This window comes from Spodoptera frugiperda, chromosome 9 (assembly GCF_023101765.2).
Source record: "Spodoptera frugiperda isolate SF20-4 chromosome 9, AGI-APGP_CSIRO_Sfru_2.0, whole genome shotgun sequence".
NCBI classification, from domain to species: Eukaryota; Metazoa; Arthropoda; class Insecta; order Lepidoptera; family Noctuidae; genus Spodoptera; species Spodoptera frugiperda.
The window spans coordinates 8,886,121-8,899,374 of record NC_064220.1 but is presented as its reverse complement, the minus strand read 5'-3'; the positions used below and the strand labels follow the sequence as shown (position 1 = coordinate 8,899,374).

The 13,254-nt window shown below is 35.2% G+C and overlaps 1 protein-coding gene across 4 annotated transcripts in view; it reads right to left on the bottom strand.

The window, feature by feature from the left end:
* LOC118271380 (paired box protein Pax-6) overlaps nucleotides 1–13,254 on the bottom strand; it is a 53,241-nt gene that overhangs the window by 19,713 nt on the left and 20,274 nt on the right. For all 4 annotated transcript variants that reach the window (XM_035587464.2, XM_035587460.2, XM_050695897.1 and 1 more), the window contains exon 5: nucleotides 3,067–3,328. In XM_035587464.2, coding sequence (XP_035443357.1) covers nucleotides 3,067–3,328 — 262 coding nt within the window. The remainder of the gene's footprint in view (nucleotides 1–3,066; nucleotides 3,329–13,254) is intronic.

Here is a 13,254-nt window from a genome sequence, read left to right as displayed (position 1 = left end):
GCGCGTTTTGAAGGTTTCCTTAAAAAAAGGTCCTTACTTCGTTATGGATTTTCAGACATATATACAAAACTCAGCCCAAACGCATCAACTATGCAGTTAAATGTCAAAACAATAGATGAATTAATGAATAGATACGAACATCAAGAAGTGGATACTAGAGAGGTTAATCAAAGCTTTGTTTCTGTGGCACAAAGCTGTCTCTCAAGTGGCGCCGGCGGCTTCACTTTGTGTTAGCCAATTACTCGCCACTCGCTTTATCTGCTAAATCGACGATGGTGGAACGGTTTTTTACCCGACTGCGAAGGAAGGGTTATGTTTTTCGCGCGTATCTTGTATGTATGAGCCTAATATTCTTTATTACCTACAGATACTTGAAATGTTTTGATTCCGCATTTAATGCTACAATAGGTTTTAATTAACGGCAGAGGAAAATATATCATCGACAGTCTCATAAGTGTTTACTATTGCCCGTTTTTATCTATCTTAAAGATTTATCTAATAGTATAAGTAAGGGGTTAGTTTAGGTACGTCTACATAACTCGTAGTTAAGAGATGGTCCAGAAAATATTGAAAACAGGTATCAATCTAAAACTGGATCGACGTGTGTTACTTTTTTATTATCTTGGTATTGGAAGTAGTTCTCTCGTGTCGCGGGTGAAATCTTGAGAAACACATAGCCGTATTATAACTAACTAAAAAGTGTTAAATAAAAATAAATAAATTTAAAAAATTAAAAAACCCGACTGCATAAAAAACACTTTAAATAAAAACTGAAAATTAAAAAACAAGCTGTCTAAAAGTGTAGATAGCAATGCTGTTACCACAAAATTAAATAATTTCATAATCAATACACAAAAAATAATAATCTTATGCGAAACATAATTATTGAGTGTAACAGTCGGGACCCATTAAATAAACTAGACTAAAATCATTCAATATGGGTCCCGATTGTTGCACTCAATTATGTTTCGCATAAGATGTGTATTGATTATGAAATTATTTAATTTTGTGGTAACTTGCTCTGGTTGTTTTTTAAACAGTCGGGTTTTTTAATTTTTTAAATTTATTTATTCTAGAATATCCTTGAATTTTCATGTATACTTGAAATGTCATTAGTTTTGATTCCGCATAATTTAGGATTTGGTACATAATGTGCAATGAATTAATTTAAGTTGGTTTTCACCGACCTAAAGTTACTTGTACTTGTAAGGGGTGAGTTTAGGTGCGTCTTCATGCTATGTCTTAGTTAAGAGATGGATCAGTAAATAATAAAAACAGTACTCGTACTAAGGGTACTGGTATACACGTTCAACATATTTGTCCTACACGTTCGATAGAGACCTAGTAAACTTAAACTTTTATATTGCGTTTTCAATTCGCCTATCAGATGTGGTGGTCTATTGTAGAAGAGACCCATAGCCCAGTGGTAAACTGTCACGGACTGTTGATCTTTGTTGCTGGTATTGCTGAAGTTGTACTCAACCATGCGTCAAAATATGCACAAATAAATATATATTCATTTCAAAACATACCTACTTAGCTTGTCGCGGAAACTAGCCCAAAACCACCAAATGAAACCAGAAGCAAAATAATCAACGAACTGTCATTAAATTAAAGATTTCAATGATTGATTGATTCAAAGACAAAATCTAACCGCATCCATTTATGAAATCCGATTCCTTCGAAATAGAGAACCGAATAATTATTACTATGCATTACATGTGTTCACGGAAGGTGTCAGTCAATTGGTATGACATGGCCGACTGGACTGGCTATCGGCTATCGTCTTACATAGTGCCGGCACTTTCACGCACTAGCAAGCAGACTGTGGACACAGGGGCACTTTCCAATTACGTATTTAGTGTTTAGTTTATCTGTGTCTAACTATGAATGTGTATGTGTGTATGAATACTGTAAATTGGAATGTTTAGATGTATAAGTGTTTGTCACTAAATCTCGTCCGTAGGATAAAAGAATAGCTGCATAACTCCGCGAAAAATGCTGTGGTCTATTCAAGGAAGTAAGTGGTTTGTTAATAAAAAACAAACCTTTGATATTAACTTCCAATTTAAAGCGAAAGTTTCGTTGTTACTATGCAAAAAATAAATAGATAGCACTGTTCTGTGAAGGTTAAATCTACATCGTTCAAATGCACATAATAAAAAAAGGAACAAGTACGACTGATACGAAGCTACATTGCATAAGCTCCCAAGGATAATCCCGCCTTTCATCCAACAAACACGTTAATACATTTTTATGAAAATTCCTCTCACAAAGAATCCGCTTTCTCAACGAAATAACATCAACGTTCTTTTGTTTAAGACATCGTTTCAAATCGTTTATAATTGGTTCTCAGGATCGAAATTAAAAATTCCATATCTCTAAACGGCTGCAGCTATATGGGTGTACCAGAAAAATTCTCAAAGCCACCTAATTGGATACAGAGTAGAGACCACTACAAAGGGGGATGTTTCAGATAAAAATGAAAATTAAATCTTCCAGGCGGATGGGCAGAGTAATGTTTTTGACGGTGCCGTAGGCGGGCCGGTTCCCCGCAGCCCCCCCTCGCCCCCCGACACTAGGGGAGCCGCAAATCGACTATCAAAATGCTGGTGAAAAAGTTTTGTTGCGTTGTTCTCTGTGACCGCCCGCCGCACGCTTCCCTATGTTGCGATTTTATTTTTTCTGTTAATTTGCCGTGGCCGCGCCGCTGTGCATGTATTACTCGCTGTACGTATGTTGTATGTTGTACGTTGTACGTATGGCCACGTTGTGCACTTCATTTGCTGTTATTGATTATTCATAATGTCTGGCTCATGCCAGTGTACTGTTTTCGTTTAAAACTGAGCAATTACGTTAACATAGTGTTTAGTATCTTTTATCTCTTTTCTAGATATTTTCAACCAGACCAGATACTGACGACAATATGTCGAGCTACTTCAAATAAAGATAGTGAAATCAATCTTGATTTATAGGTAACTACAAAATAACACATTTTCGGTGATAATGTTGATATACATTTATACATCACAGCAACATAAACTCTGAAGTAAAAAAATCACTTACTTTTTTTCATAGCCGTCATATCGCCGCCGTTGCAGCTGATGGCTTGTGGGCCCGGACTTAGGCTGTGGAGTTGGTACGGCGGGGTCCTAGCGTCGATCTGCGCTGGCCAGGGGGCCCGGGGCCACGCTGGCGTTGCGCCCGGGGCCCCTAACAGTCGCAACCGCTCGTACACCGGTGTGGAACATTCTGGAGACGGTTGCTGGTTATTCGCCTTCTCCTTCTGAGCTGCCAAGTTACGGAGCACCCGGTTTATTGAAGATACCTGTAGAGGAATAAGTTTACCATATATTAGATAAATTGATTAAAATTCCTATAGCGTTTTACACGGTCAAGGTTGAGTGTTATACTCGAGTTGTGGTTCGAATTTATGGTCTTATCCTTTTTTTTTTTTGAGGGGGAAAATCATGCGATGTCTTCTCCCGTCTTGGGCGAGGCGAGAGGGAGTGTCAGACTCTTACTGACTAAAAACCACCCCGTTCTTACTCCTGCTTTATGAGCTGTAGCCCTGGTAACCTGCTAGGCAGTTACCACTTGATCACCGAAACAAGTTATCATGTTAGGAGGCATATTAATTTATCTTTTTTTAATAATTTCTTAAATCCATTTGTCACTATATCTATTATCTAGCATCTTAACCACAAAAAAAATATTATTCAACCACTTCTCATTTCAAAGAGGTGTCAAGTAATCCAATATTTATTTTTATTAAAGAAAAAGAAATCTGATCAGCACGGTCTCATACATCATCCACACTGATTAAAAAAACAACAACTGACCCAATTTCTTACCATCGATCGAATTCTCCGAAATCACAAGTAATGAGAAAGGTCGAGGTTTGATAACAAAATAAGGATAAAACCTATTGGCTGTATGAGTGAGGGCCTTTGCCATGATACCCAATGTTTATAATAAAGGGCAGTGATGACACGCGATCGGAAGGGCGTGATCTAAATTGATTATTTAAGATGGCGGCGCGTATGATTTTTTTCGAATTGTTTTAGTGTATTAATGTGTTTTAAATAGTTTTTTGTTAACTGTGATTGATTGTTTGTGTTTAATAGATTGTAGATAGAATGTTTTGTGAATAATTATCTGTTTTATATGTGTAGCGTAGATAGCTTTGGTAACTTGTCAGATTAGGTAGATATTTATAACGTTATGGTGTTACAATTAGATGTAGGATTTAGGAAAGGATTAGATTAAGATGTTTGATGATGTCTAAAAAGCTGTTCCAAAATTCCTCTCAAAACGGAATAGACACTTTTTTATGCGCATACAAAATGGTGGCTAAAATATATTTTTTAAGGGGGTAAAATCATCCAATGACTTCTTCCACCCCTTCCTTCCGGGCGAGGCGAGAGGGAGTGTCAGACTCTTATTGTAAAAATACCACCTTATTCCTACTCCTGCTCTTAGAGCCGGAACCCCGGTAACCTACTAGGTAGGTTACCGGGGAGCCCCGAGACGCGTGTGGATAGAAGCTAGTAGTAGATGTATAGCCATTAGATTCCTTTAAATATATTTAGGCATGTTCTTATTGATCGTTTTTTTTCACAATCAGATACTCCTTTCATCTTCGTCACACGAGGTGGTCTGTGACAATGACAGAGTCTAAGTAGTCGTCGAGTTTGATCGGAATCTGATAACTATCTCACATGCTGCTGATACTGATTCGTGTTATGATATTATGAGAATGGATCTAATAGAATGGATGGTGCAAGTGGCCACTATAATTTGTAAGTCTTTTCAAATAGAACATATCGTATAGATAGACATTTATAAGAGAAAATTCAATTAAAAATCTTCGCTTTTGGATGCTGTCTACTATGTAGATCATTATAAGCTTCTTTTAGATTGCGTAGGTGCCTATTTTATCTAAAATGTACTTAACGAGCAATTCTTGTTTACATGAAAAGAAAGATTATTTTTCGATTTTGTTTTAAGAAGGATTATTCCTTTACTATAGGAGGTCAAATGCTTCTTGGATAGGCTGCCTTTGTTTTTTAAAGAGAAGAGCCCGCGAAATTCTCCTATACCGCTGCAACTCCTGTAACCCAGGATCTATAGTAGATACAACCATGAAAACACCGGAACATTGAATTCATTGGATAGGCTGCCTTGTTAAAAAAGGCGCAAAATAATGCTCTCTTTTTTTAAAAACTCCTCTTTCAGCCCACCCATACTCCCAAAAATATGAAACAAAACCGAATATCACCTCGCCAACTGTCACCGCGGCATATGACGCGACGTAGTAACTTAGACATAGGGCAGGAAGGCAAGGTAAGACGATAGACGGTAACCCGACACGCGACTCGCGGTGGTCCGAGCACCGCCATGACTGGCACATGACGGAATGCCCGATGGACCGAGAAAGCGCGCCACGTTTGAAAAACGAACACCGTTTTTTGTTTTAATTTTTTACGAGTCTATGATTAGTGTTGTTGACAGTTCGAATTTTGATTTGTTAGATCACATACGAGTTGAATACAAATGAGGTCTGTTAATGAAATTTTGTTGCTGCTACTGCTAGCATGCGTATAAATTAAACCAATTATTTCAGAATGAGACTAGTAGGTATTTTTATTATTTGTTTGATCCCAATTGAATTCAAAAGTAAAAATATTCCAGTTATCATAGAGTTTTATTAAAACTTTGAAATGAAAGACTTGTTCGATCAGAAAATTATAACGAGACGCATAATTAAAAGTCAAACGGCTGACGTCTGTGAAATTAAATAACAAAATAGAAAAAAAAAATAACTGGAAAGGGTTGAAAGTTTTCTCACAAATGAAATGGAAATTTTTAACAAGACGTTTGTTAAGAAAGCTCGCTGTGAAAGAATCAATGATTCGAGCCAATTAAATAAGTACTTATTTGTTTGTTATTCTGTTTATTAATTGGCAAAATACAATAAAAGACTTTGCTTTGTCACTAAAATAAAGAAAATTAAATGACGTGACGCTTAAACTGAATAGAAGAATAATTTTGTTTTGCATTCCATTTTTGAATTTGCTCTCCCTTCACTAAATAATATTTTGAATAACGAACAATATTTTTATTTCAAAAACGTTTTCATTTACGCCACTTAACGAATTGCAAAAATCGGTACTAAGTATTAAAAACAATAGTAATATTTATTGAAGTTTTCCCATAATACACAACAATATTTCTCAACAATAAACAATACATCACAGCAGAATTTTATTACGCACAGATATAAATAAGCGACCCGATCGCAAAGTGTGGCCATGTGTGAAACCGTCTGCGCTGTCCGTTTAAAAAAAAACCACACGTAAAGTACAAACGTGTAAACAGTCCCTTAATTCGAATTACACACATCGATTGACTTATTTCCACGATTGTACTCGACTAATACACCAATTAGTAAATAACCCTTTTAGTAAATATGTTTATATGTGTACACGAATTAATTTTCTTTAGAATCATGCACGTAGACAATGTACCAACGACAATACGTGCTCATTTCATTCGAGTAATTCCAAATACGGTTTTTTGTGGTTTCGGAATCATGAGTTACGGTTAATTAGTTTTATTTTATTATTTAGTACGGTTTTTTGAGTTGCAGTAGCGAGGTATTTTGGGATTAATGTCTACTTATGTTTGTAATCTTTCTTAATGCCGTGGGTAAGTGGTTCCACGTTAATTCTTAAGGGTTGATTGACATCTTCTTTAACTTGTTTCGTATCTACAGGCTTTACCGAGATTTCATACGCTTTTTTTACTGTTTTGAACTAGAGGTTCCTGCCAATCTTAGTCTTAGAGGTTTCCCGGAGCTGCGGACTGCCTAGCAGGTTACAGGGACTCCGGCTCGAAAAGCAGGAGTAGCAAAGGTGTGGTTTTTAGTCAGTAAGAGTCAGTAGTTCCCTTTCACCTCGCCCAAGGCGGGAGAAATCATTGGATAATTTTGCCCCCTTAAAAAAAATCATAGAGGTATTCCTGGGAATCAATATCCGTGACTAAAATTTGTGACAGTATATGAAAATTATGGTGTAGGCAGTATGCTATAAAAACATATGGTCAAATGCAATATTCTTTGAATTTATACCGTTTTAAAGTTAGTAGATTCCATTTAGGATCGAGAAGAGTTTTCAAATTTCGGTTCTGGCACAGATTCTTCTATGATTATTAAACACTAATGATCTTAATTTTACCGTTTACAAATAAAAGTCAGTCTTAATAAGACCCTCATGGTTTTCACCACAATTTTCTTCTTTTCAAAAGTTAAAAGTAAAATCCACACCGGCAATCAAGGCGTTTCGCGGCAATACAACGATCGACGCATTCTGAATACAAAATAAATTACATTAGAACGTTCCGTGTCGCGTTGGTACCTATCAAACGGCACAGTAAAAAGTATGAAAGGTGCCCCCTAAATACCGAGTGAGGTGAAGCGCGAAAATTATCTTATATTTGTTCAGACTCCGTGAACGTAGGGCGAGAATACTTTTCAATAAGCTTAGAGAGCATTTTTTTTTTTATTTAGCGAGACCCATCTTGTAAAGCGTGGCGCGTTGTGTAGAACGGAACGCGCAAATAGAGGGTTCCCTATTTGAATCGATTCGATTTCTCTGATTGCTGCATAAGTTTTTTATTAACGGCAATATGATTTTCTTCTTAGTTTAAATTTTTATTTTATTTTATTTTATTTGTGTTAGTGTGGGTGTTTTATTAATGCAACTACTGAGAAATAAGTTTTAGTTATTGGTACTAAGAAGGGATAGATTGACATGGAGTAGGTGCCTGTGGAATTAAGATAGGATGGCGTTTGGTCACCATCTCGCCTGGTGGTAAGCGATGATGTGGCCGACGATGGAACACACCTACCTACATAAATAACTTTAAACTGTTTATTGAACAGATGAAACGTTTGACGAAACATAAACTAAAATACGGCAGTTTTATTGTTTTAATACTACGCACCATAGCAACCGTTTACAAAATAAAACACCAAAGATCATCCAAAGACTTTCCTCGAGCGATTCAAAGCTCGTTTACTCCACTCACATTTTTAATGTGCAAAAAATAAAAAAGCAGTGCATTACTCCGGTATTGTGTTAAGTACAGAAGGGTCCCCTACAAAAGGCGACCTGCTGTGTCTATTGTCAGGCAGAGTCGGCACTTTGCGAGTCAATATTTTGGGTGAGTCACTGACTCCTTGCTAGAAACACTCCTTGACTTCGCGAGCTAAGCGAAAACGAACAAATGCGCACCTCTATTCGTCTATTCGCTGCATTGATTATGCCCTTTTGTCTTTTGCACTTTTTGTGCGTGGCAATCGATTTCTTTTTTTAATTGGAGTGCATGTTTGTTTGTTTGGTTGTGAATTCGTGCGTTTTTTTTTAGTTTAATGTTTTAAAGATTATCTTAGGACACCCGTAGAGTACTTGTTGTTCTAAACCTAGAGGTTTTAGCTGTATTAATATTTTCCTTGGTTACCTACCCGATGAAATGTAAAGCTCAAAAACGTGTCGTTACTTAAATTCTCGAAAATTATAACAAACAAAAATAATTGACATATAAGATTCGTTTCTATACGATGTCATAATACAATAATTGCAAATAAAAGTACTCCATTAAGAAATTAAACAAGGAATAGAAAATCAACAATAAATTCATCATTGGACAAAAGATTTGCGGACTAAGAAAGTTAACGCTACGCCGCCCCGTGGAAACCACGACAACGCCCTTTGCATAGAAAAAAAAAACCTTTCCCGCCCATATGAGAATGACAGCTAAAGTCAAAACTGCAGTTAATTCGAATGATTCCCACGATTCGAAATTTAAATTTAATTGTCGTTGTACTATTATGGCTAAGAAATGGGTCAATAACGTAAGGAGTCCGTAATGGCATTGTTTGATTGAGACTTATAGGAGTTATAGGCAGTTTGTCAATACGTCTGCGCTTTGTGGCGCCCTGGGGGGCGTCTTGTTGGCACTCAATAACGCTCTGTATTAACTTAAGGCGATGTGTTCGACCTACAATAGTGTATTCGGAATCGTTTGAGGGTGAAATGATATGCAGAGATTTATTATTAGTTCTCATACGTGGGGTAATCCGTGTAAATGCTTCTGAGACGTATTGTTTGATGTATTGACGTGGCATCTTAGTAAATATTTTAGCTCTTGAGAAATTCGATATTGATTTTGTTCATTGAATACAATAATATGTGAGATATTTTAATATGGATCAAGGGGATCGGAGTCTCATTTAAATCGACCTTACGACTTCTAAATTAAAGGCTCAAAAGAATCAAAAATGTCTAACAAAAAGTATTTGTCACTTATATTTATCGGTTTAGTCAAGTTCACTACTCCATAAACAAAATCAACATCGGACAACAGGTAAATCAAGTGACCAAACATCAAATTCACGGTACGCAAGCATCAACCGGAGCATGCCGACTCCTTGTTACATTCTACATTTGAAAATAAGTGTGATTTTCCCGCGTTTCCCGTCATGGCGGCAGGACGCGATTTTCCACTAGATGTGTTGCCAGAATAATAAAATCCCGACAAAAATACTTCGGACCGTTCTCGTTGGCGTAAAATTGATTATTGATTTATGTGTATATTATATTTTTGTGAAGATACGGTCGTCGGTGTCGTCTTGTCACGTTTGGTCGATATGAAATAATAGGGAGTGTCGTGTGACGAAATAATTTCTATGGTAATAAATATACGATGTTGTGATATTTATCGCATTTATAGGGAAATGTACACTCGAGAAAATGTTAATTTCGACGCTATTTTCCTTTTATGGCTTCTAATAAATTTCACTTAATTTTTTTAAATTGCTTTTAAAGTTTAACTCCTTAATTACCTAAGTATATACTTTTTATTTAAACAGTCTAAAAATAATGTTGAGCCTACCTTTAATTTAAAAGCATACACTAACTGTTGTTTCCCATATTTTTAAGATTGTCTGTATGTATCTTATTTGGTAATCCTTAATAAAATAAATAAATAAAAAGTCTATGTAGCTGGTATTAAGACACATTGCAAAAGTATAAAGAAAATCAAATAACTGTTACATCACATGTATCACCATTTATAGAACCGATTAAATCACAATAAAATATACCCCATTGAAAGAAACTAAAACTATACTATTCAAGAGTTACGTAAAGGTGTTTTACTTGCCATTGTTAAAAAGAATAAAATAAAAAATGAAAGTGTGAAATATGGCAAAATAATGAAGTGCAAGTAGATTGGGGTCAATATAATTAAAAACCTACATCTTTGTGAGGCAACCAAATGGCAAAAGTCAATTGTGTTTACTTGGCCAACCGGGCCGGAATCAGTAATAATGACTTTAATAGTAGGAATTATTATTATTAGAATTATAATAATAGTGTATTATTACACTCGGCACGGGGATGAACGCTCGAGTGAATCAGAATGATAACTTTTCAACGGTTTTTTTTTTTTTATTTTATTTTTGGATACATACTGTTTCTTATTTTTATACGACTATAAAAGTTGTTGTTAATAGCTGTTGTAGTTATTCAAGTATTGGACGATTAGATTTTGTAACGATATTTTTATGGCATTTTAAATAAGTGTACTACGTCAAATTGAATACCAAAACGAACATTATTTATAAATCGAAAATTTTAAAATTGGAATGTGGAACGATTCATTACTACATTTTTAACATTAAACAATTCACATGGACGTCACAAAGCGCCTGTTTCACCGCCTTCATATAAGTGCCCGATAAACCTATGTGACAGATAGTTCATACAAATTACGTTCTTAATTCAAAGTAATCTGATACACAGAGGCTATCCAGACACTATTGTGAAACAAGTCCTATATCTAACAAGGCATAAAATAGGCATGTTTCCTACTAGTCAAATTCAATACTTTTTAGAAACGTTAAAAACGATGTTTTCTACTCTATTATGACGTCATAAAATTTTGACGTCAAATAGCAGACTTCTTGAAATTTAGCTAGAAAAAATCGAAAATTAAGTAGTTCATCACATTTATGAATGATTATTTTTGAATATTTTATTGTATTGAAATGTTGTAATAATTTATTTTTGACCCAGTCATCATCCCTATTGCACAAATCTCAAAAAATCCCAAAAGTACAACGACTAATTCTAAATTACAACATATTGGTGTCATAATACCAATAATTTCGACACCACAAACCCCATTGTAACACGAGACCGCATTAAACAACTGTAATTACGGACAACTGACACTTATAGCGATATCTACGAACGATAAGTGGGAAAAACTTCATTATTATTCACAAGAGATGAGAATAGATGTGTTATTACATTTAATGCCCCTCGAAACAACAAAAAGGCGACAAGGACAACGTTTAGCACACAAAGGGATGGACGCCGCATAAAATTATAATAAATAGCGGCACGGCACGGCACTAGGGAGTCTGCCGGACAACCCTATGCAGCTGTGTGGCGGCCATGTTTAGTAGAGAGCGAGGATTCGTCCTATTTCTGACGAGGTCTTGTTGGTAAAACACTGATTTCTTATGGATAGTTTTTAAAAGATGATGTTTACTACATTTTAATAGGGATTAAGTCGATTTTTTTTGGAATACCTTTTACAAACGATTTTTTTTTATTTATGAATAAAAATTCGGTGTTTAGTCGCTATCTTGGTAGAAAGTGATGAGTGATGATGCGGCCTACGAGGGAGCACGTCTGCCCATGAGCAACCTTTTTACTCGGGCCTTGAAGACTTCTATTTTCATTTAGGCACATTTTCACTCATCTTTTAGGTCTTTTCACTTTGATTTTTTAATAATGTAATTTACTCTACGTTGATGGGAATTAGGAATTATCTATATCGATTATTTCATCGAGACCTTATTTTAATTATTTTATTTACAGTTTGACATTGCTGTTTTTATATAAAAAATGTGTCTATTAAACCAATTTCCACAATTTTAAGAAAATATTTTAAAATATTACGTTACAAAAGTCGTCATGAAAATGTCCCAAAGTCATGGTAACTCCACAATCGAGTTACATTCGGAAATACAAAGGTGACAACACATCGACATGTCATTTAGGACAGGGGGCCATTAGAAGTGGGTCTCTTTGCTTATCTGTGGGGTCCGTAATAAGTCATAACTCATGTGTACTAGGGTGGTAATCACTATGAATTTTGATTTACATCGCAAGCTATTATTGTCGCTTCGGTGACGATTTCGCGCCGTCAACAGTTTTTCTACGGGCCCCCGGTAGTATTAACATCTGTGAAATTGTTGCTAAATGTTTAAAATTCTGTTTAGGTGATACTTTATTGGTGAATGGTATGGTTAAGTGGTGTTTTGTTGTGTGTAAGTGTAGTATATTAAATGTTGTTTATTTTTCTTTTCAAAACTGTTGTCCTTTAAAAACTGAATTTTTAATGTGCTAAAACATGATCCATTTTATTTTTTTAGTTCATTTTTGCACATACGTAGATAACTATTACAAATTACCGTTGTTGCCTACAATAAAAACTTAAAAATATAGCAAATGTTCGTGAAGGCGCAAATTAACATATATTTTGTTTTTTCAACATATTGTTTTTTTTTATAAAAGTTGAAAATCTAAACACTGGTTTGAATTATAGAAAAATATATATATATATATATATATATATTCGCGAATTTAAGATTTTGTATACCTCTATGTTGATTATGACGATATAATCATTACAATATTATTTTTAACTAACACCATATTATTTGTATAAACCCCGACAGAAGCTTCAAGAACTTTCATATTTTTCTTTACCTAGATACTTTAAAAGTAAAATTCCTGGCGCTCGATTGAACAATTTTTGCTCTTAAGAGTATACACGTGTTCCGTAGTTTTAACACAATTTTCTATTATAACTTACACGTGTAGCTTAATGTTTCAACGTTGTGCTTTGTAAATATGGAATATAATTTAATTACTAGCTTGTTCCAGCGGCTTCACCTGCGTTCCCATTAAATGTTATCCTATCACCCAAGTCAACTCATACACTGTTTGTATACCAAATATCATCAAAATCCATTCAGTAGTTTCAGCGTGATTGAAGGACAAACCTCCAAATATCTATACAAACAACCATTTACATTTATAATTTAAGTGTGATAGTGTGTTTTTATATTATTTTGCGAAAACACTGCCTGTAAGTTCACAGAGTCATATGTAG